This window comes from Lolium perenne, chromosome 1 (assembly GCF_019359855.2).
Source record: "Lolium perenne isolate Kyuss_39 chromosome 1, Kyuss_2.0, whole genome shotgun sequence".
NCBI classification, from domain to species: Eukaryota; Viridiplantae; Streptophyta; class Magnoliopsida; order Poales; family Poaceae; genus Lolium; species Lolium perenne.
Genome location: NC_067244.2, coordinates 57,818,904 through 57,843,595, shown reverse-complemented (window position 1 = coordinate 57,843,595; position 24,692 = coordinate 57,818,904). Strand labels below are relative to the sequence as shown.

Below are 24,692 nucleotides of genomic sequence, written 5' to 3'. Positions count from 1 at the left end.
GCATGGGATTACACGGAGATGCCTGGGTTGGACAGGAGCATCATTGAACATCGGCTCCCCCTTAAGAAAGGATTTCGGCCGTTCCAACAACGAGCACGTCAGATGAGGGCCGAAATTCTGGAAGAAGTCAAAAAAGAGATCGAGAAAATGTTGGCCGCCGGGTTCATCAGGCCATGCAGGTATGCTGAGTGGATCTCTAGTATCGTTCCTGTAGAGAAGAAGGACGGCCGATGGCGTGTGGCCATCGATTTCCGGGATCTCAATAGAGCCACTCCAAAGGACGAGTATCCGATGCCTGTGGCAGAAACGTTGATAAATGCCGCTGCTGGCGACAAGGTGTTGAGCTTCATGGATGGCAACGCCAGCTATAACCAGATCTTCATGGCTCCGGAAGATATACACAAGACCGCATTCAGAGTACCGGGGCGATAGGCTTGTTTGAATATGTGGTCATGACCTTCGGGTTGAAGAATGCCGTGCAACGTACCAACGAGCCATGAATTATATATTTCATGATCTAATCGGTAAGTTGGTGGAGATCTATATCGACGACGTGGTAGTCAAATCTGTCTCCATGGAGGGACACTTGGATGATTTACGGCGCGTCCTAGACCGAACTCGGAAATTCGGACTGAGAATGAATCCGAAGAAGTGTGCCTTTGGCGTGACGGCTGGTCAATTCCTAGGATTTTTGGTTCATGAACGGGGAATTGAGATCGGCCTGAAAAGTCAGGAGGCGGTGCGTACCATGCAACCGCCAACCACGAAGAAGGAGCTCCAACGTCTCATCGGCAAGATCAATTTTGTCCGACGATTCATCTCTAATCTGTCAGGGCGAATCGAGCCGTTCATGGCGCTGGTGAAAACTAAATCTGATGACGAGTTTCACTGGGGGCGTAACAAAGAATAAAGCGTTTGATGAGATTAAGCGGTATCTCGACGACGCCGCTCGTGCTAGTTCCGCCCCAGCAAGACAGGCCGTTCTACATCTACTTGTCAGTAGCTGACACATCCATCGCTTCGGTAGTGGTGCAACTCTACGAGGGCGTTGAAAAGGTCGTTTTCTACCTCAGCAGAAGGATGCTGGACGCAGAGACAAGATATCCTGAGGTCGAGAAACTTTGCCTCTGCCTGTTCTTTACCTGCACCAAGCTTCATCACATCCTTTTGACGGCAGAGATCATCGTCATATGCAAGTCAGATGTTGTCAAGCACATGTTGTCGGCCCCTGTTTTGAAAGGCCGACTTGGTAAGTGGATGTTTGCGCTGTCAGAGTTCGATCTCCGGTATCAGCCTGCGAAAGCAGTCAAGGGACAAGCGTTGGCCGATCTTATCGCTGAACGGATCAGTACCAATATAGCAGCACTATCTATACGTGCATGGGCTATGTTCTTCGATGGATCGGCTTGCGACGATGGTTGTGGCATCGGCATTCTGCTCGTGTCGCCTCGGGGGCGTAATACTCCTTCTCCATCAGATTATCTACCCCTTGCACCAACAACGTAGCAGAATATGAGGCAATACGTAAGGGAATGGAGTTGCTACTGGAAGCCGGGGCAGAAGCGGTAGAGTTTTTTGGAGACTCCAAGTTGGTGATTAACCAGCTCACGGATGAATATAAGTGCGAAAGTGAATCGCTTTTCCCATATTGGATGGAATGCCGTGAGTTGATGACACAGTTTCGGTACATCAATTTTAATTGGGTCCCAAGATCCCAAAATACCGAGGCCAACAATCTCGCACAAATGGCGTCAGGCTATATAGATATATCTGACGGGTCGGAAGTTCGGGTACAATTCTGGAACAGGATGATTGGAGAGCCGAAATCTTCAATTATTTAAAAGATTCGGCTCGGGGGGCACCTAAACGGATAAGATACAAAGCCATGAAGTATGTCCTCATAGGAGACGATATGTTCTACAGGACGTTGGAAGGGTTACTACTCAAGTGCCTGGGACCAACTGAGTCTAATCGGCTCTTACATGAGGTGCACGAAGGCGCCTGTGGAACTCATCAGTCGGCTCATAAGATGAAGTGGCTAATCAGGCGATCAGGGTTTTATTGGCCCACCATGCTTGAAGATTGCTTCAATTATTACAAGGGGTGCCAAGCGTGCCAGATGTTCGGGAAGATTCGGATGGTACCAGCATCGCCGATGAACCCTATCATCAAGCCTTGGCCGTTTGGGGTGGGGCATGGATATGATCGGCAAAATCCATCCGGCGTCGAGCAAAAAACATGAATGGATTTTGGTTATCACAGATTACTTCACCAAGTGGGTGGAAGCCGTCCCTATGAAGAAGGTGAAATCAGAAGATGTGATCAAGTTTGTGAAAGAACACGTCATTCATAGGTTCGGGATTCCCCAAACTATCACGACCGATGGAGGTTCGGTCTTTGTTTCTAAAGAATTCAGGAAGTTCTGCGATGACATGGGGATTAAACTGATCCGATCATCTCCGTACTATGCTCAAGCTAATGGGCAAGCTGAAGCGTCCAATCAGAGCCTAATCAAGCTGATCAAGAGGAAAATTGACGAAAACCCTAGGGATTGGCATGAGAAGTTATCAGAAGCGTTATGGGCCTACCGCATGTCGTGCCATGGAGCTATAAAGACTTCGCCGTACCAGCTTGTCTATGGACAGGAAGCCGTATTACCTTGGGAAATTACGGCTGGATCAAGACGTGTCACGTTTCAGAATGATCTGACAGCTGAAGAATATGCAGCCTTGATGAGTGACACTATTGAGGACGCAACAGAACTTAGGCTTTGGTCGTTGGAGAAGATTAAGGAGAACAAAGCCAGGGTGGCTCGTGCCTACAATAAGAAGGTTAGACCAAAGGAGTTTCAAGTTGGTGATTTAGTATGGGAAGCTGTGTTGCCGTTAGGAACCAGGGACAAGGCATATGGCAAATGGTCTCCCAATTGGCACGGTCCGTACAAAGTTGTCCAGGCCTTGAAGGGTAATGCATACATGTTGGAAGAGTTGGACGGCGAGAAGTTCCCAGTAGCTGTCAATGGTCAACACCTCAAGAAGTATTTCCCAAGCATGTGGGATGATGGGCAGTAAGATATGGGGGCCGATTTTAATCGGCCAGTAAAAAAAAAATCACAGCCGATGCGCAGACATCGACTTGAGAAAACATACGGAGGTAACAGTATGCAAATACAGCCGATGCACGGACATCGACTTCAGAATAACAAAGCCGATATGCTGATATCAACTCTAGAGGAATAAGCTCAAATTAGCAAGTTAACGGAATCGGTTCAGACCAGAAATCATGATGTGTGAGACGAATCTCCTAGTGGGTTGTTGAGGAGTTCAAGCTGATGGTTTGGACGAGAATTAGGCCTATTGAGGCCTGTTGGGCTGCGTGTTCAAGCAACAGCTTGGCCTCAGATCGCAATGCGAGCCGATGTTCTGCTATCGGCTCTCTGTACGGCAGCCCCATTCGACGATCGGCAAGGTTGACAAGGAAGCGAAATTAATTGAGGGATATTTTCTTCATTAATAGGGGGATTTCTTACAAAGAAAGAGCCGATTGCTCAGGGAAGAAGAGGGCAAAAGCCAACTACTACTACTGATCCCTAATCTAGGGGCCGTTGCTGCCCTCGTCGTCGCTGCCTCCGGCGCAGCTGCTGAGAGGCTCCTCATCAGAGCTTCCGTAGCCTTCTACGGGAGCCTCATCTTCCTCATCGTCGTCATCGCTGTCGTCGTCCCACCAGGTGCGGAGGCGCTTCGCTGGTGGGTAACCTTCGAGGGAGTCGTCGTCGTCGTCCTCCTCCTCCGCCTCTTCCTCGGAGGAGGTGAAATCGTCCCAGGAGAAGCGGTCGTCCTCGCTCTCCGCCTCCTCTTCCCCTTCGACGAGGAATTGAAGGTCGCCCTCTCCGTCGGTCAGAGATTTGTCATCCTCAGACCAGATGGAGGAATCGTGTTCCTCCTTGTCCCACGTCGTTGGGGCGAGAATGTCGTGCGCCGCCAACGAGCCCCACTCCGGCGTCGGCTCGCGGGATGAGGAGGAGTCAGAGAAGACCGACGAGGTGGAAGAGGAAGAAGAGGAAGACATGGCTATGGGAGATTGGGGGTTTTTTGGGTGCCGATGGCCAGAACAGAGCAAGGTGATGAAGTGGCAAACTGCTCAGAGCGGTTAAATAAAGGGGCTATAGTAGAAATTCAATGCCACAGCAGTTTCCGAGGAGGCGGTGCCCAAAGACAACGGTCAAATCACGCGGAATAGTTGAGAAGACAGGGCATCATGATGAAGAATGCTGCGACGGTTCTGCTCTGCCATGACATGACCCGACGAAGAAAAAATAGAGTGATTTTGGAATTATCAATTCCAAAACCAGGGGGGCATGTGTTATCACCAGAATTTGGCCAAGTCAGAGGAGGGCTGCGATCGAGATGGGCTTAAAGATTATATACGGAAGAAATGCGTGGATCGGCCTTATATGCAAAGTTGGGCTAGATTGCCCATATATCTGTAATATAGTAGATCGCATCTTAGATAGAGTTTTACCCGTGCACGGTTAGGTGCACGCCTAAATTAGAAAGTCCCCTGGACTATAAATATGTATCTAGGGTTTATGGAATAAACAACAACCAACGTTCAACCAACAAATCAATCTCGGCGCATCGCCAACTCCTTCGTCTCGAGGGTTTCTACCGGTAAGCATCATGCTGCCTAGATCGCATCTTGCGATCTAGGCAGCACAAGCTTTATGTTGTTCATGCGTTGCTCGTACTGAAGCCTTTTTGATGGCGAGCAACGTAGTTATCTTAGATATGTTAGGGTTAGCATTGTTCTTCGTATAACATGCTATCGTAGTGCAACCCTTGCATATCTAGCCGCCCTTACACCTATCTCAGGTGTAGGGGCGGCACCCCGCTTGATCATTATTTAGTAGATCCGATCCGTTACGGTTGCTCCTTGTTCTTCAAGGATTAGTTTAATATCTGCAATAGTTAGGCCTTACAAAGGGTTGGAGGATCCAGCGGCACGTAGGGTGTCGTTTGCTAGTCCTAGACAGGATGTTCCGGGGATCAACCTCGTGTTGGTTTTTAGGCCTTGTCTAGGACCGGCTTACGATCACCGTGCGTGGCCGCGAGACCCAATCGTGAGTAGGATGATCCGATTATGCGGTGAAAACCCTAAATCGTCGTAGATCATTTTAGCTTTATCTTGATCAAGCAGGACCACCATATATTCGTGCACCTCGTACGAATCATGGGTGGATCGGCTCCTTGAGCCGATTCACAGGATAACCTGAGAGCCGATCGAGGCTCATATTTAATGTTTACGTGTATGCCATGCAGGAAACTAAGCGAGGCATCTCCATCACCTTCCTGACCAGGTATAGGTCAGGTGGCACGCCCTTGCATCAGCATCGGACGTGTGTACCAGAGGCTTTGCGGGCCGTCGCTCGGAGGGACCAGGGCCAGCCGCAGCCCTAAGTTGTTCCCGGCTCTACTGTGTTGCCCGTCGCTGCTCGCCGGTGGGTTTTGACCGCAACACAATGATGTAGACGAAGGGAGGCTCTCTTGGCTTGGGCAACCAAATACCCTTTCTGGGCAGGATGAGGATGATGGGGTAATTATAATTGTTGGTCATGACAGCGACTGAGTTGATCGCATGAGCACCTTACGGATCTCGAAAAGCTCAGACACATTGCCGATAACAGTCTCTAGCTCATGGAGCGGCACGGTCTTGCCGGAGAAAGGATCGTGCAAGAAATAGCTATGCCTTTTCGTTGCATCAATGCAGTCAAGAGCGAGCCAATTGTCGGTGGAGCCAACGCAGCTCGCGTTCTCGGGCAACGAAGGGAGACGCCCTAAGGGCATCTCCAACCGGGCGACCCAAACGGACGCGCTGGGCCGTCCGTTTTGGGCCGTTTGCGTACCCGAGCGGACGCGCGGACGGAGCCCCGCATCCGCGCGTCCGTTTGGGTCGCACACTGCGCCCAACGCAGCGGCCACCCATTTGGCCATTTGGCCTATTTCTTTGGAAAATAGGTCCTCTGGCCACAGATCCTTATAAACAATGTCTAACAAATATAGAATAATATCTCGTAAACATAGAAGAATATATAATAAACATAAAATATTATCAAATGTACCATGATAAATCAAATAAAATGTGCCATAGTTTGAGAAAAATATAAAAATTACAATTGAGATTGTCTAACTCAATTTGGGCGCTCGAGGATCTCCTTCTGTCTCTTCTCGAACCAAGCTCTCTTTGCCTCGCTCATGTTGGTCAAGTCGGCGTTCATGATGAGGTTGTCCTCGGCTTGGCGTTTGAGCTCAACTTCCTTCGCCTTCAGCTCCACCTCTTTGGCCCTTGCCATTGCTATGAGCTCAAGTTCTCTCTCTTTGAGCTCAAGTTCTTTAGTTTTGGTCTTGGCCTTGACCTCTTCAATCTCAAGCTTCTTCTGCTGGACATCAAAGAATTTCTTCCTGTCCTCTTCTTTCTCCCGGCGCCTCCTCTCATCCCTCTTGTCCGTGGACACCTCTCTGTCCGCATGCATCTCCTTCAAAGTGTCGTACAATAGCATGGACGAAGCATCACGCTTCATGTCGGCTTTGGTTGACTTGTGGCCGCGTGGACGACTTGCACGAGAAGCGGAGCTACCGCAAGGCTGCCCACCATCAAGGTCAATGACAGTGGCATCTTTGGCGGGATTGTTGCCAGTCAAGGTCGCCATGTACCCCTCGTACCCCTCCTGGAACTTTGGGGTTCCGTGGAGTTCCTTCCAACAATGAGGGAAGGCAAAGGTCTTCTCTCCATTGTTGACTTTGTAGAATTCCAAAGCTCGCCACACCTAGAGCAAAGTGAGACAACAACGATAAACAGATGTGCAAACATCGGATGAATAAGTTGAGGTTAAGAATCATACCAAGTCCTTCACACCCATGCCACTAACGGGGACCCGCTTCGCGTGATCATACGCCGCCTGGAACTTGTTGCATTCCGTTTGAATTGCTCCCCACCTCTTTTGGAGCGATATTTCGCTGCGGTCGCTCTCAAATGGCTCCTGTCCATATTTGCGATGTTCATGGAAGTATTCATAGATCCGGCGCCAGAATGCGGTCCCCTTCTGCTCGGCACCCGTCAACGCATCTTGCCCGATGGTCAACCATCCATCGACGAGCACCTTGTCCTCCTTCTCCGTGTAGTTGCCGGTTCGTTTGCTTACCGGCGGGCTCGAGCTTGTGCAGCTGCGGCTTGTGTGAGGCACTCACCGAACAACGGCTCCTCCGCGATGTTTATGCTGCCGGGACCGGCAGTTGTGCCCTCCTGTGTGTCAATGGGAGGTGGCTGGGGAGCCTGCTGTGTCGAAGGATATGGCAGGGTCGTCGGCATTGTCTGCGCGAAAGACGGAGGGGCCTGCACGGTGGACGGTGACTGCGCGCGCGGCCGACATATCGTCGAACAGGTTGCGTGCACCGGCCATCGCAGCTGCTTCCAGGTTCTTGGGGCCTTTGGAGTTCGCCGGCGCACGGTTCAGGTCAATGGACGAAGGTGACGGCCCCGTCATGGACTCGCCCACCTCCGGTGACCCATCCCGTGACTGGTACGCCTGCCGCCCTGAATGCGCCCCCATTTCGTGCCCAAACGGGGCAGTCGGTGGGGCAGTTGACCTTGGAGGAAGGGGCCGGGTCACGGACGAGGCCGAGCTCCCCCCCGAGGCCGCGCCGGTGCCGGGGATGATCATGTGCTGGCCGAGCGCTGCGTGGCCGTAAAAGAGCATGGTCTGCGCCTGCTGCTCTTGAAGGAGAGTGGTCTTCGCGAGCGTTTGGAGTTCGAGGAGCTGCTCCGCTGCCCGCACCCGCTCCTCCTCGGCGGCGGCGGCCTTCTTCCGCAGATCACACGCCCTGCGCCGCACCCCCCGCTTCTTGCTCTCCATCGCCCTCTGCTCCGCGGTGAGGTCGGGCTTCGCCTTCTTCGTCGGCGGCCCGGGCTCCACGACCACCGGAGCGTCCAGTTCAGGAGCCGCCTCCACGGCAGGAGCGGCAACGGCCGCGGGCAGTGCGTCCTCTCGGATGGTGGCGGTGGTGGCGGTGGCGGCGGCAGTCGCTTCGTCGGCCATCTCTAGGTTTTGGGAGTACAGTGGAGTGTTTCTGTTTTGGGAGGCAGACAGGCGGGCCAGGGGCGGACTAGGGGAGGACGCGAGCGACCAGCCTTTCGCGTCCGCGGCCACGCAAACTCGTCCAAGATTTGGGCCGGGTTTGGGTCGTCCCGGACGCCGCGGCCATCCGTTTTAGGGATGGGTCCGCGCGCTGGGCCGCGTTTTTGTCCGTTTCGACCCATCCGAACGCGCAGGCGCGGGATGGGTCGCCCGGTTGGAGATGCCCTAAGACGCTGTTCTCAGGAGTTGTCAAAACAGAGCCGTCCGGGAGCAAAGGCAGATCTCCGTAGAAGTTGCTGCGGTCAGAGGGCGTCAAGAACGAGCCATCCGAAAGGACAACCCACGGCATCTGTCGACGAGCAGGAGCATGCTCGAACACGGCCATGTGCCAGGATCGGCACACCGCCCAGAAGCGAGCGCGGTCGTCAGGGAACAGCAGGCGGGCGATGACTAGGCCTAAAAGGTCTTGATGGAGTTGAGACCATGGGGAAATCGTCGACTCCATCTTCCTCTTGTTTTCTGAACACCAGAAGTCGACGTCCCAGTCGATGTTGCTAGTACAGGAGAAACATATATGTAGATATTGTCAGTCGTTTGAGCTAGGTTCGGAGACGGAAACCTAAATAGCGTAAGTTTGGAAAAGGAGTCTGTAGCCTAGTCGGCCGCTGGTCGACCCACCCCGCGCGCCGCCCGTTTCGTCTATTTCGCCGGCATCGTCTCCGGACCCTCTCCGGCTACGCGCTTCGCCGAATCTGATCACTGAATTGAACTCTATTTTTGCCTGGACTATTTCCGTGTGGAGTTTGGACTTCTCTTTTGGTTGTGATCCTGTCCTCCGCCGGTGTGGTTCCCTTCCGTCGCTAGTGTCGATCAAAGCAAGGGCTACCTTCTTCACATACTAGTCAAGAATCAATCAAGCTGTTAATCAGTAGCTAGGTGCGATTGTGATTGAAGCTCTGACGAGCTTCACGTGTATGACTACAATCTTCTAAAACCTACAGCCCGCATCCGCGGACGAGCTCGCGAAGGTCTGGCCGGAAGGTGGCGCCGCGCGGGACGATTCTGGTGTCCAGGAGCACGGCCAGCTGACGCGTAGCGGCGGCGTGCTCTTCAGGTACAGGTGCTCTGCGGGTCTCCCATTCGACCTCAGATGACACGGAGCGGCTCGACGGCCGGACATTTGAGGCGGCGGCCGGAGAGAAAAGGTCAGGTGTTGGCGGCGCCGCCAGGCAAACAAACAGGAAGGGAGTACAGTACAAGGGATTTTTTTTTTTTGCAAGATAAGGGGTTTTATTTCAAACGGCGGCGTGCTCTTCATGTACAAGTCAAAGTTTTAACCTGAAATCTTACGGACGGACGCGTGCCGAATGGACGTCCCGGACACACGCACTAGGGAACAGGGCGCCAGGGTACACGCACTAGGGAACAACTATTTACGCAAAGAAATAGTAAACTAGCTGATATCAGGTGTTATTTTTTAAAAAACTGTAATTTTTAAATCGTGAGGTGAAATTACAATTCGTTTTCACTACTAAAATCCCCATGATGAGAGTTTCAAAACTAGACCACATTTTCATATGTTTCGACGAATTTTTTTAACAAGCAAATTTGATGTGCGACAAAGCAACTTTATTGTGCAACAAAATAACTTTCATGTACGTACAAAACAACTTTAGTGTGGAACGAACATGTACATTTTTTGGTACACGAAGGCACAACTTTGGTGCCCGACAACAATTTTAGTGTCCATAGAAGCAATTTCAATGTGTTACGAAGCAACTTAAGTGCCCTGCAGAGCTACTTTGGTGCCCGGCGACGGAGTTTTTGAACCCTGCAGAGCAACTTTGGCGCCCGATCGAGCAATTTTTAGTGTTCTGCAGAGCAACTTTTATACTCGACCGAGCAATTTTAGTGTCATGCAGAGCAACATTAGGAGTTATTGCTGCAGCTATTGTGAAGCCTACCATCGTTGTGAATCAAGTGTTTTTTTTAAAAAAATTGTGAATCAAGTGTTTTCGTTGCACACCAAAGTTGCTTTGCCGCACATCAAAATTGTTTTCCTGCACAACAAAGTTGCTCTGTCCCGCATCAAAGTTGCTTGTTAAAAAATTACGTTGAAATATATGAAAATGTGGTCTAGTTTCGAAGCTCTCGTTGTTCGGATTCTGAAAGTGAAAACGGATTGTAATTTCGCTGCACGGTTTAAAAGTTACAATTTAAAAAAAAGATAAAGTGATATCAGCTAGCCTACCATTTCTTTGACAACTTTCTATATTTGGATGACCGCTCAGAATAACCAACGGGCATGCAGCCGCTTGCTAGACGTGTCCAAGTTTTAAATAGCGAGCCCTTTCAGCCGCTGCAGCTAAATGAGAAAAAACTGCTAATAGCCGGCTATAGCCTTATTTAGCCCCTATTTAGTCTCTAATTTCGTTGCTAAACCTCCTGCATTTTGAATTTCTCTTCTCATCTTTTTTTATTTCTTGTTTTTCAAATTTGCGTTCAATATAATTAGATAAAACTTGTGAGTTGAATAATTTGCATTGAATAGTTGTATAAGTTTTATCACAAATCGTATTTGAGTCATAGGTTTCCTCTTCTTTTGGTAAGATATGACTGAAATATTCTAAATTAAAAAAAATGCTAAATGGAATAGCCCGCTATAGCCTTCTATAGCCTCCAAAAAAATCGCGGCTAAACGAGGTAACCGGGTATTTTAAACTATGGTACAGGTGCTCCCCGGGTCTCCCATTCTACCTCAGATGACATGGAGCGGCTCGACGGCCGTACATTGGAGGTGGCGGCCAGAGAGAAAAGGTCAGGCGTTGGCGGCGCCGCCAGGCGAACAAACAAGAGGGGAGTACAATACAAGGGACGTAGATTGGGTTATTTTGGTCCACCATTTTTAGCATGATCCTACAACAAAACAAAATAATTTGGGAAAGAGAAAATTGTTAAAGTACTAAATAAAGAGGGGCCAAAAATAGATTGCAAAGTAATTGAGGGAAAATCATCAAGGTACGAAGTAAAGAGGGACAAAAAAATATAATTCCCCCAAAGACTGCGAGGAGGCGCTCAACACTCAACAGAATGGAGAGACGAGGAGGAAGCTGTGGCGGTCCATCGTGATCGGCTATCCGCCGCCGCGGTCAGAGTTTGGTCGCCATTGCCATTGTGCCAAAAGGAAAGGGACGACAATAGTGGCAGGAGCCTTGCGATAGCGGCGAGATAGAGAAGGCGATAAAGAAGAAAGGGATGCACTGATCAAGTTAATGAGCCCACCGGTCTGTTCAAGTAATTGGCACTCGATTCCCTACACCAATGCATTGCCATGTCAACTGAACCCAGAGCGAGCATCGAAAACAGCTAAGATGGCCAGAATCTAATAGATCAGGGGTTACAAGAAAACCACAAGCCAAGTAACCAACTAGCCCCTAAACATGCAACTCTTCGCCTCCTAGCTAGGCAGACCAACCAACACAACCCAACATGAAACAATTGTACTCTCGACACGTTCACCACCACATCAGAGAAAGCCAACCAAAAACACACGGACATGAAGAAATCCATACATCAAGTAGCTGCAAACGACTTTCTTGTGACACCACTCTTCTTGCTTTCGCTCCTGAGATATTCCTTCATCTTCTTGATTTTGTCCTCCGTAACCTTCTCCGACGGGAGGCAAGCAATCTCTTTGCCGGAAGCAGGGCTAGCCACCTCCAAACAAATGAGCAAGTCGCAAAGCTCTTTAACAAAGAGGGCCTCGGAGACAAGCAGTTGGCTGGGCTCAAGTGATGGTGCTGCGGAAGCCTTCACCGAGGTCCCAAATGATTCCATCTCGAGATGCACCATCGACAAAGGAGGGGCCGAATTTCCCCCACAATTCTTGCAACTTGGGCAAGATCAACATCATTGGCCCCTAGCCCCACCGATGTCCCCGCTTTCAGAGGCTGACTGCACACGGGGCTGCGACAGCGGGCATGACATGGCACAGGGGACAAACCGCCACATAGGCCTTCTTCCCCAACGTCAACTAAACCGACATTGAGCTCAGCCGGAGGAGAAGCTTTGGGCGCAACTATGGACGTGCCAAGAGAAGCATCTGATCTCACCAAAAATCTCCCAACCCTCGCAAGGCTGCCGTGCAGCTAGAAGATAAGCAACATGGCTAGCTCAGCCAAAGTAGATTGCACATCTGGCATGGCCAGGGGAGGCGCAGTAGTAGGATCTCGAAGCGGCGAAGGCTGGTCACGAGCCAAGGTAGACAGCGGGATTATTTTCAGTTTGTAGGTCAAGGATCATGGGATTAAGATGTCCTAGGTTATGTTGCTGCTTAACAATTTCAATCCTGCGCATATGTAAATAGTGACACAACTAAATGATATTACAATGCAAATCAAGAAATTGATAGGTTGTGGCTACTGGTTTCAAAGGGACTATTGTACTTAACAACCTTGAAGTTACAGCCTTGCCACAAAATGTTCACACCTCAGTCCTAGGAGTACCTTTGAAGGACTAAACCGGCGTGCCTTTAAGATTGATGGAGTTACCATAATTGTTATTGATAGGAATGCTACCATAATTTGAGGTTTAACCTTTGGTGTGAGGTTGGTTCTCCCTTGCGGCATAATAAGAATATATAAACCACAACTAGTAGAATCGATTGGACCGGACGAGTCACACATGTTTTGAAATGGAAAATGCACCGTGAGACCAACATCTCAAGCAGCGAAACTTTTTTGTGAACTGTATCAAGCACGAAAAACTTTTTTTTGAACTGTCTCAAGCACGAAAACTGATTAAACATGATAACGCAGCTTTTTTTTTTGTTGTTGCTCGAAGCCAAAAGAATGCAGGTCAAAACCGTACTCTTTTGCGGGCCGAGTATCCAGCCTGTTAATGTTTTTCGGCCCAAACAAAATAGTGTTTCCCCGGCCTCCTTTCTTCCCCAGCCTGGCCGCTGCTAAAGTGTCACTCGAAGTCAACACCACTCGTACAGTCCTACGCAGAATTCCCCACCCCCAGCCATGGCGTCCACATCCGTCGTCACCCTCAACGTCGGCGGCGAGCTCTTCCAGACCACCGCCGCCACCCTCTCCCGCGCCGGCGCATCCTCCCCACTCGCCTCCCTCGCCCCTTCGCCCCCAACCGCGCCACACTTCCTCGATCGCGACCCGCGCCTCTTCGCCCTCATCCTCTCCTTCCTCCGCCGCGGCCGCCTCGCGTCCCCTCCTCCCTCTCCGGCCCTCCTCGCCGAGGCGCGCCACTTCGCACTCGACGGCGCCCTCCTCGCCTCCCTTTCCCCCGCGTCCGCCTTCTCCCCTCTCTCCCTGCGCCCCGCCGCCCTCCTCCCCCTAACCGGCCGCGTCGCTCCCTCCGCAGTGGCCATCTCCCCTTCCCCGAGCACAGCCTCCCTCCTCGCCGCGCACGGCGGGGTTGTTACCAGCTTCGACGCCGCGCTCGCCTCCCGCACCAGCGTCCTCACGCCGCTCCCCGCCGTCGACTCGCTCGTCGCCGTGTCCCCAGCCCTCGCCCTCGCTGGCGCGCGCGACTTCCCCGGCGTCCACCTCTGCCGGTTCCCACGAGACACCCCGGCCACAGCTTCCGAAGCGCTTTCCTGGCCGGACTCGCCTTCTGCCTCCGTGCTCTCCCTCGCCGCCTCACAAGCGGCGCCACAGTGCCTCTTCGCCAGCTTCGAGTCAGCGCGACGGAACTCGAGCGCCGTCGTGGCGTTCGATCTGAACTCCCTCACACCCGTGGCCGAGATCGGGCGGAAGGAGGTGTTCGGCGCGGACGTGGAGGCAGCTATACCGCCGACCAAGCTCGGATGGCTGGCCGGGCACAGTCTCTTGCTCGCCGCCGGGTCACACTCTGGGCCGGCTGGCATGGTCGGCGACATACGCCTGTGGGATGTCCGGGCGAGTTCCACGGTGCCCGTGTGGGAGGTCAGGGAGAAGGAGGACTGCTTCGCAGATGTGGCTGCGTCGGACTCGCTGTCGGCGTTGTTCAAGGTGGGGGCTGCGTCCGGTGAGGTTTTCATGGCTGATTTGAGGAGACTTGGTGGTGATGGTGTTGGCGTCGAGCCCTGGGTGTGCATCGGGGACGAGAAAAGGGCAAGTGCAGCCACAGCATCTCGCAGAAAGGATGGGAACAATTGTAGGGTTGAGTGCTACCGCGATTGGGTGTTTGTGGCACGCGGGGCAGATGTTGAGGTTTGGTCGCAGGTGGAGTTGACATCTGAGGCTGGTACGAAAAAGGCGATGAGGAGGAACTGGGTAGGGAATGGCCCATCCATGAGTACTGCAGGCAGCGAGGAGGGGGTGATGGAGAAGGCCAAGATCGTGAGCTGGGCCTTCGGAGGCAGCAGGATGGCATTGGCTAGAGCCGATCAACGGTCTATCGAGGTGTGGGATAGTGCTTCAGGTGCAATGTCAGTAAACCTCTGAATAAAGGAGCAAGATTAAACATGTAAGAGATCTCAGATTCGGTTGATGTTCTTGTTCACCTCTACAAATGTAGTTTATGTGTTTGTTGTACTTGTATGATGTTGCATTAAAGTTGAGCACAATCTAGGTTGTAATCTTCCTAAATTCGTGATTACCCACTAGAACAGCAAAAATAGCATCATCAAGCACATATCTGTAAGCAAAAAAACAAGTAGAATTAATTCCTAATCAGAATTGATTTGTATGCTTATATTACTGAGGTAGTCACTTTGGTTAATGTATCAAATTCACAAAAGTAAACATGTTCATCTAATCGTTAACCATCTTATCTGGACATTAGATTGACAACTTCTAGAAGCTCATGTTCGAGAAAAAAAAGCTTCTGGAAGCTCATCACCATTCCAGCATGACTTGCAAATCGGTTACAACACACTTTGCAGTTATCTGTTTTACAGCAAGTTACAGTAGTAGTGCATGTTAATTGCTTGTTGTTCTGCATATTAGTGTCCCATGTGTTAGCTCAATGAGCACATCTTATATGCTGAAAAGCAGCCAACTGTATGATGTCGCGCTGAAAACTTTATCATACAATTCATGTTCCTGCTCTCAATTGTGTTTGCTGCAGTTGTGTCCTGCACCAGAGCTCACACATTCAAGGTTTCGGTTTGAGTAACATGTGTAAGATTTGATGGTTACAAATAGTCATGCATGGGTTACTCAACTCTCCTTGGTCAGGGGCTAGAATCTCAAATTGACAATGCATATTGTTTGCTTTTCTGGTATTTGCTGATGGAGGTTGATCTTATAGATACAAAAATTTCATATTGGTCACCAATTCTGAGAGAAACTATCAAATTTCATAAGTTGGAGATTACATGTAACCAAATATATAAACTTAATGGATTTGAGGACACGGTTCAACAAGTGAAACACCACTAAAATGTGTTAATTGACCTCTTGAACTACCAGTAAGTATCCCGAGTTCCATACATTATGTTTTATGAATATGAGTAGCTGGTTTAGTTACTATTTAGCTCACTATTTCCCGGGCAAAGCATTTGGAGAACTCAATACATTGAACTTCTGTTTTTCTTGGATGATAGATTACATGTAGTAGGGGAAGTTGTTTCCTGCTAGAAAGCAAAAAGGCTTTCCACTTTTGTATTTTTACCTAAACTGCATTGCCCAATATCTTTACAGTGGTTCTGATATAGCCTGCTTTTGTGTATCTGCTTGTGCACAAGCTTACATCCTGCCTTCGCAGATCTGCAGGTTCCAGTTCCCTACCGGTTGTGTTCCAATCAGATGCTTTCTTAATGTCTATCGCTGAATCCTCCGGTATCACTATCTCATAGCTGAATTCTATTGGAACGGGAAGATTGACAAAAAAAAAAAAAATTGAGGACTTCCATGTTGAGAGAAGAGCTGCTTCACACTCTGCAGGATATCCTAGCTTGTACTATCTAAATAGGAACTAAGGTGTGTTCACTGTTATATATAGCAGCACCTTAATCGGGTTGCTGAGAAGGAAGACCGCGATCCAGGATGACGAGGGACCATATAACTTTGTGTAACGTTGATGTGCTGTGTTACAACGTTTATAGCTTGTTTAGGTGTGGAAAACACACCCAGATCCTACAAGCCTACAAGTTATCAGTGAAGCACAAGGCAACATCCACCCTCTCGCAGCTGCTGTTTGCTGTAGTCACGGGGCATATATATAGGTAGGCAGGTTGTCCTCCTCCTAGAAACAGCTCCATCCATAATCTCTCTAGATCGATTGTGAGAAATTAATTATAGACAACCTGCATGGAATGAGCAGGTAGGATCTGTTAAAATAGCGCCCAATCTCCTACATGTCGTGTTCTTTGCCTTCCCTCCTTGGTATGATGGTATCCATGTATGCGGTATTTCTCTATAGATTCAGTCTTCTATTTTTGTTTTTCTATTAGTTACTTTTTCATTTCCCTCTTCTGCGGCACCACTCCTATCTACATCTACATCTACATCTACAAATGAGATTGTGAATGCCAAATTTTTTTTTTCCATGGTTAGTTTGTAAGAAAAGTGGAGCACAGACTTTTTATTCGATGGAAAGGAACTATATATGTCTGTGCATTAAGTTTGACTTCTTCTCTTTGTTTTGCTTCTGGTGACAACACCCTGCGCGATAGACAAGTCAAACAGAACAGGTGTAGCCTCGGTCAAACAATCTCATTACGATCCAAAATTCCCATAACAAAAATCGTTGACAACCCTCCAGAACAAGGCAACCCATTGGTCTTGAAGGTCTTTTGCTTTCAGAAAAAAAGCATTACATATATACTCCATATTTTGCTTCTCTACTTAATAATGGCTACACAGTACACACCAGCACAAAATATACCAGAAAGGCAGAAACTGACAGTGGGAAGGAGAATATAGAAGAATAGACAACTGTTGCTGTTGCTCACATAGCAAGAATTATTTTGTGCGCTCAAAGTTCAATCATTATAGCAAACACAGACCTTAAAAGCGATTAAGAAAAACAGGTAGTGAGCAAATTTGCTAATACAAAAAATTAGTCATCCCTCATCAATTGTAGACTTGCAATCAAATCAAAATTTACTGCCGGAGAACTCATAGCAGGATCTTTGGAGGCATGGTTCACTTGCTCTCAGAGTCATACAGTTCCGATCTGAAAGAACATCAACGATAACAACATAAGATTATCTTGGCGAAGAAACTATATCTGTGAACTCTGTGAAGGAACACACAATATTCATGAAACCTGGCAAAGGCATGAACTAGTTTGATAAAAAAAAATGCATTTCCATAAGGAATGACAGATGTATTTAATGAAGTGGCCAACTATTTTTGAATAGTACATTTGGAAAAATGTTGTTGTTCAGAAATCAAAGCACTCGCAGATAACAAAAATTAGATTAGTGGACGCTAAAAAGATCCAGTGTAGTGGAGGTAGTTACTGCAAACCAGTTTGCACAAGCAAGAATAAGAAGGACAGCAGCGCCATTTTCACACACGTAAAAACCATGACAACCATTGTAGTTTTGAGCGAAATTATTTTCTCACAGATGTATGTATAACAAAGACTAAACCAAACTTAGAGCATGTAAATATATTACAACGGGATCATTTCATAGAAGAGGAGTTCATGACACTTGTTTAGTGCATATATTAGTAAGTAACATCACTCGTACTATACGATATTCATTTGAATCTGAGGTAAATTAAAAAAGACAGAGATGGAATTGGATTCTCGTTTGATTCATCCATGTCTAATATGCCGCACATGGACACAGCTCTTCACCAAATACACTGCAAGACAAAACTCCAACACTCCGCAGAAATATACATGCCACATGCACACATTCCTAGCTTTCATGCAATTTCGTACATATACATGACACATGCATACATTCCTAGCTTTCATGCAATTTCGCATGCAGTCATGAATGCGTCACTCACTGACATGAGTTAGAAAAAAAAACATAACAGAAGACAGTTATGATCATAGCAAACTATAACAGAAGATTATCAAACTCATGTTCTTTGCAGAACCAATGCTTCATGTATATTATGCTTAATCAGCAACAGTTGGTTCCCCAAGCCCTCCAATCATATCCCTTTCAATATACTCAAGGTGATCTGAAGATTTGCGTTACTCTATCTATATTCACAATTTTTTATGATAATAATGGTCAAGGCATAATTAATATCGGAATGGCTAGAAATCAGGCGCCTGATTTTTAGTATGTATCAGTCGACGCTTTTAGCCTTTGGATTTTGCCTCGCGATTTGTGCAGTGTGAGAACATAGTGAGTTTCCACTAGGTTGAAACTAAGAATTTAATGAGTTTCAACTAGGTTGAAACTGATAATTAATACCATTTTTATAAGTTACAACTATATTGAAACTGAGATTTGTCACATGACATAGGCGACTGAGACATATTATGTCTCAGTCGCCTGAGACCTAGACTCGCCCTCGGAATGGCTAGAAATCAGGCGCCTGATTTTTAGTATGTATCAGTCGACGCTTTTAGCCTTTGGATTTTGCCTCGCGATTTGTGCAGTGTGAGAACATAGTGAGTTTCCACTAGGTTGAAACTAAGAATTTAATGAGTTTCAACTAGGTTGAAACTGATAATTAATACCATTTTTATAAGTTACAACTATATTGAAACTGAGATTTGTCACATGACATAGGCGATCGAGACATATTATGTCTCGCCGCTCGAGACCTAGACTCGCCCTCGGAATGGCTAGAAATCAGGCGCCTGATTTTTAGCATGTATCAGTCGACGCTTTTAGCCTTTGGATTTTGCCTCGCGATTTGTGCAGTGTGAGAACATAGTGAGTTTCCACTAGGTTGAAACTAAGAATTTAATGAGTTTCAACTAGGTTGAAACTGATAATTAATACTATTTTTATAAGTTACAACTATATTGAAACTGAGATTTGTCACATGACATAGGCGACTGAGACATATTATGTCTCAGTCGCCTGAGACCTAGACTCGCCCAATTAATATATGTATACTGTGTCTATGATGCACCTCCTTAGCAAATACTAGACAGGCAGAAACCAAAATATGACACTACAACTGTCAGATGCAGATGCACGTAGATTTTCCATGGTGGAAATAGAGAATAACATACTGCATGATTATCATAAACCTTGAACACTCTAAAATTTTCCAATCCATGTCATATCCTTGCAAAACTACGGCCTCTCATAGTAGGCTCACCGATCTCAAGTAGGATTCGTGTAGTCAAAATACATATCAACCAGCTAATAAAACCAGCAAGAGAACAACCACGGCAGATGGCAGTTATGCTCATAGCAAACTGTTACAGGAGATTATCAAGCTCGTGCTCTTTGCTGAACTGATGGTTCATGTGCATTATGCTGAATCAGCAATGGTTGGTTCCCCAAGTCATCCAATCACATCCCTTTCAGTTATACTCAAGACGATCTAAAAATTTGCGCTTATGTACAATATTATCTTCTCAGTTTTTTTTAATCATGGTCAAAGCATTATTAACATTTATGTATACGGTGTCCATGATGCAGTTTAACAGCAAACACGAGCCGGGGCTGAAATCAAAATGCCATACTACAACTGTCAGATGCAGATGGGCGTAACACTTCATATTGTGGAAAATAGAGAATAACAGACTGCATAATCATCATAGGCGTATATTACACATGGTTGAACGCTCTAATAGCTTCAAATCCATGGCATATCCTTACGAAACTACAGCCTCTCCTAGTAGGTTCACTGACATGGACTAGGCATGGACACGTCCTGCATTCAGAATACATATCGAGCAGCTAATAAAACCAGCAAGAGAGCAATCACCGCAGACGCCAATGCTCACCTATCATAGATCATCACAGCTACGAGAAGCAAATAACATACGGACAGAGGACGTACATGAGGTAGGTGCCGTGGGCGAACGCGCCGGCGAGGACGCCGTAGAAGAGGCGGTCCCTCCACACCGGGTTGTGCCTGAGCCCGATCCTGACTGTTCCCCACACACGGGCCAAACAGCAACCCTAGTTAGCAACACGATCCGACCAATGAATCACGGCGGGGAGGCGCACGGATGGAATACGTACTGAGGGGCAGAGCCGGGGCGTAGATGAGCGGCAGCAGCATCAGCAACGGCGGCTTCCTCTGCGGCGGCGGCGGGCGCCTCACCGACGACGGATCGCTGCTCCGAGACGGCACGGATACGTGAGATCGATCGGCGAGCAGGTGAACTAGGGAGTGGGGGAGCGGGAACCGGGGGACTTACTCGAACTGCGACGCGGCGGAGGAGGAGGACGCCATGATCGGAGACGGAGAAGAATCGAATCGAGTCGAGCCGGAGGGGAAGCGGGTTTTGCTTCCTCCGTTCGGCGCCGCTGGTTTTGGGACTCCGCGGTTTCAGTTGGCGCCTGTCTGTCTAGCGGCCGTGGTACTACGTCAGAGCAGCATCGTTCACGTAAAATGGAATTACGTCTTCCTGTTGCGCTAACGTGTCGAGAGAGAAGTCGTTTCCTGGGCCGGCCCGGCACGTTGGTTTCCTGTTTTGACACTAGTCCTCACCGGCTTAGATCGGCGGCGGCGGCGATGATGCTGAGGGCGGCGGCGCGAGCGGCGGGGCCGCTTCTGCGCTTCTCCGGCGCCGGCGCTGTCGGCGAGAGGATACGCGGTGGCGCCCCGTCCACGCCCGCGGTGTTCACCCGTGGTTTCTTCGATTTCTTCAAGGTAGGCGCCTTGCTTGCGTCGTCTCCTCCTGCTCCTCCTCTCTGCAGCTGCAATCCGGTAGACGATTTAGTCACATGGTTTTCTCGTTGTGTTGGGTTGGACGGATGATCAGAAAGGGGAAAAGGAGGCCGCCGAGGACGCTCAGGCCAAGGCGAAGGCGAAGGCCAGGCTGTAAGGCTCTTCTCCTCACATCAGTCCTACTGATTATCGCTCTACCCTACCGTGTGGGTGCATTGTGTGATTGCTTAGTTCTGAACCTCTGATTGGTTGGTCTAGTGCAGTTCTGAGGAGATGAGCAGGGGGTACTTCGAGGACATCTCGGAGATCCGCAAGAACGGGGGCAAGGTATATGTCATGATTAATTTGGTATTCTGTGTGGTATTTGACTCTTTACAGTTCATGAGGCTGGATGATCGGTGAGACCGGGGTACTCACGCAGTAACTGTAGATTGCCATGGCGACTAAGGTCATCATACCGGAGGTTGCTGCTGTGAAGTTCCCTGATCTTCCTTTGGAGTCCCCTGGTGGCGGGGCATTGCGACTACCGTTTGTTGCTCCTCCACCGGAATACAGTAGTCCTGAGGCGGCTGGCGCCGTGGTTCCTGATGCATCACTGGTGTGCCTTTCCTTCCGTGCAAGCTCGCAGGTATGAGCAGCCGCAGTACATTTTGTGACTGTTGTACTGCTACATATTCTGCACTTAAGTTAGTAAATATGTATGCCTTCCCTGTTGAACCTGGATGGTTCCTCCATATTTGATAGGAACAGGTCTCTTTTAGAAGTTAGAGCACCGTGGCCATAGTCATGCTTTCAATGCTTCAACTATTTCACAGTTTCAGTTAGAAGTTTTCCACGACTTTGATATTACCACGTGTCTTTGAGTTGTAGTCAAGCTTCTCAAAAGAAAATGGTAGAATAAATGATGACCATTGAGCATGACAAGTGCAAAAAATGCATTTTCTTACTTGCCAGGTCCAAATTGAAAAGAGAAATGCTGTTAGATGTTATACGTCCAGCATGGTGTTTTGACAATAACCAATTGAATGCTGTTGTTTATGGCTGTTATGATTTGAAATTTTAGTGATAATCGAAGCATATGTACCCTAAGGATGTTGTAGCTCGACTTGTAGTTCACGTGGGCCTCTAGCATTTCCTGAGCCAATTCAGGCTTCAGCTCGTCCAGAAAAGGGTGTAACTTATTTTGGTTTGTCTTGCCCACCTCGGATCAATAAACTAGAACATACTGAAATGGTGTCTGACGTGTGTCCCTTTTCTGCAGTCATGTTGCTTGTGCTTCATCCGTGTATTCCAAAGTATGTTTAGAACTTTATTAGATGGTACCATGGTATCATCCATCCATACACTCCAAATAAGTTTCTACTTGCTTGTTTGTCCTCTGTTTTTTTTTTTTGCCTTGAAAAGCCACAAATTCGTCTTACAAAATTGAGTATACCCAACTTTTGTTTCCAGTAGTGGTATACTGGTCATTATATATGATTATTATATATGATTCTTTTTTTTTGGTAACTAATACTCCCTCCGTTCCATAATTCTTGTTGAACTAAAACCACGACAAGAGTTATGGAACGGAGGGAGTAGTCTATAGGTACTAAGATTACTGTCTGAGCCTAATACAGTATGGAAATCAGAACAATCAGCTCCTTTATGATATATTTCCGAAAGTTGCTTATCCTGCATCCTATCATGTACAAATATTAGGATGTGCCAACAAAGTCAACTGTTCCATTTTCACCAAGCTCCAAAAATGTGGAGCCTCCCATTTAACTCTCATGTGTCTCCTTTGTTACAAATTACCATGTCAAGTTCCTAAAACTCAGACAACAACATTCAATTGCTCCTAGTTGAATTATAGACAGGTGCATGACACACAACTTCAACTTCTTCCAATTGATCTGCCCAAAGAAGCTATTTGTATGCACTTAAGACAAATCCATCAATGATTCAACGGTTACCTACAAGTCTGGAAGCCATACTTGGCATATTGAGCTCTGGTTTCGTGTTCTATTGCATTGCCAACATCGATATATGTTTTTTTAGTGAATATGTAGGGTGTCCAATGAGTGGCTCAATAGCTTTTTGCTCAACAGAAAATGGCAGAATCGTGGAGTCTACCTTTTCTTGATGCATTTGGTGCTTCTGGCAAAGTTCAAGTGTATGAGGTATTCTTACATAATTAGGTATTCTTACATAATTATTGTCAATTTGTTACACAGTGCAAAGTATGTTTATGATGCAAAGCCATGCAAATTACTATTGGCCTTTTTATTTCGATCTATGTTAGATGGTACTTCAGTTATTTTCTCTAAACTTTGTGTAATCTAACACTTAGTGGATAGAGAAAATTACCCTCATTTCCTTTGGATTGATCTTGAATGTTAAATATGTGTCTCTTCCTTTGTGTATGTGTTGGGTGTGAGAAAATATGTTCTATAGTTTATAATGCACATTACTTGTCTTGGATTACTGGTTTCCTTCTGATTTGATCTCTGTTCCTGGAGTCAGATGTGTTTGTCTATCAGTTTCCGATCTTACATCACGGTATCTGCGATAGAACTCTTATTATGAATCACTATTGGAAAATAAATATTGGTAGTACCTGATGTATTGGCAATAATTGACTTAAGAGATTTCAATTATGCTGAAGAAAAATGCCTTACACCATGCGAGGCTGCTAGCTGAAGGAAGATTTGTGTTTCAGGTCTCATTTATAGATTCATGGTTGTTGTCATCAAGTCCCATGAGGCGTGCATTTCTCAAGGTGACGAGGAAATCAAATAATCCACAGAGAAATGTCGTATATGCCTTTGGAGACCACTATGACTTCAGGAAAGAGCTTCAAATTGTAAACCTTCTTACTGGGTAATGTTTCTCCCATCCTTAAAACCAGTCAATAAACTAGAAGCAGAGGTTCTGGTTATGACAAGGTAGTTCAACTCTGGTACTGCAGGTACATATACCTGGTTGATCGCCTGGGGAGGATAAGATGGCAAGGCTTTGGAACTGCGACACAGGAAGAGTTGTCATCGCTAACAACGTGTACCTCCATATTGTTAGATGAAAAATGAAATTAGAACTGCTTCTGGAATATTTACCATCTTTGATTGGAGAAATTTTGTTTAATCGTGGTTTCTGGGCTGTTTTCCGTTCTTTCCTGCATGTTAACGAGTGACGGTACCTTTCTGACAGATAGGAAGATAGCACACTTTTGGATTGGCAGCCTTGTTTATCGCCATACTGTCACATCGTGTAACAGCGTGGATCCTCTGCATGAATTGAATGCACCTGAAATAATTAAACTCAAATACTCACTTCAGCGATTTGAAGTTGCTTGGATATTGCATGTTCTGCATTTAGCATAGTAAAGCAAAATGTATGTTACTGGAACCTGGTAACACAACAACCGCTTCGTGTCAAAGTATATTTGGGGTTGTAGACAGCTCTTTGTTTCGTAAGGCGTTTGTATCTGCCGGTTTAGACATCTGTGCTTGGAATATGTGCTGGAGCTAATGCTGTTACACGTCGTCGTAACCATATTGGTTAACTAGCCATGGATTACCTCTTTACAAATGATTTGATACTTTATACCTGCTTAACTTCCATTCAAGCCTTGCCACTGCTTTCAATAACTTGGAAAGGTCTTGTGCGAGTCAAAAAAAAAAAAAAAAAATGATATTTCTGTAGTCCAGTTCTTTCCAAATGGGAGAAGGGACGAGCACTCTGTTTCCAGGAGGAGTTCAATTAGTTGATAAGACACCCTTCCAATAATATCCATCTTATATAATGTTGTGACCATTGCTACGATGATAAACTAAGTATAAAGGCCGTAGTGTGCATCG

The 24,692-nt window shown here is 47.4% G+C and overlaps 3 protein-coding genes across 4 annotated transcripts; 2 read left to right on the top strand and 1 right to left on the bottom strand.

Annotated features, from left to right (window-relative positions):
* The first annotated feature begins 13,133 nt into the window (after positions 1-13,133).
* LOC127293312 (BTB/POZ domain-containing protein At5g41330) lies at positions 13,134-16,515 on the top strand. The gene is made up of 2 exons (XM_051322897.2): positions 13,134-14,599; positions 15,842-16,515. The coding sequence occupies exon 1, from the start codon at positions 13,159-13,161 to the stop codon at positions 14,575-14,577; it is 1,419 nt and encodes a 472-aa protein (XP_051178857.1). The 5' UTR covers positions 13,134-13,158; the 3' UTR covers positions 14,578-14,599; positions 15,842-16,515.
* A 463-nt stretch (positions 16,516-16,978) lies between these two features.
* On the bottom strand, positions 16,979-20,532 carry LOC127293322 (uncharacterized). The gene is made up of 4 exons (XM_051322907.2): positions 20,381-20,532; positions 20,202-20,296; positions 20,017-20,107; positions 16,979-17,254 (listed from the first exon to the last, which is right to left on the bottom strand). The coding sequence occupies exons 1-4, from the start codon at positions 20,413-20,415 to the stop codon at positions 17,224-17,226; spliced, it is 252 nt and encodes an 83-aa protein (XP_051178867.1). The 5' UTR covers positions 20,416-20,532; the 3' UTR covers positions 16,979-17,223.
* Positions 20,533-20,661: 129 nt separating this feature from the next.
* LOC127293286 (uncharacterized) lies at positions 20,662-24,179 on the top strand. 2 transcript variants are annotated; one of them, XM_051322871.2, is made up of 7 exons: positions 20,662-20,835; positions 20,948-21,006; positions 21,117-21,180; positions 21,284-21,481; positions 22,944-23,015; positions 23,555-23,715; positions 23,804-24,179. In XM_051322871.2, the coding sequence occupies exons 1-7, from the start codon at positions 20,698-20,700 to the stop codon at positions 23,919-23,921; spliced, it is 810 nt and encodes a 269-aa protein (XP_051178831.1). In that variant the 5' UTR covers positions 20,662-20,697; the 3' UTR covers positions 23,922-24,179. The 2 variants fall into 2 exon arrangements, with proteins under 2 accessions (XP_051178831.1, XP_051178838.1); XM_051322878.2 differs by having other exon boundaries at positions 20,665-20,835; positions 21,112-21,180.
* The last annotated feature ends 513 nt before the right edge of the window (positions 24,180-24,692 follow it).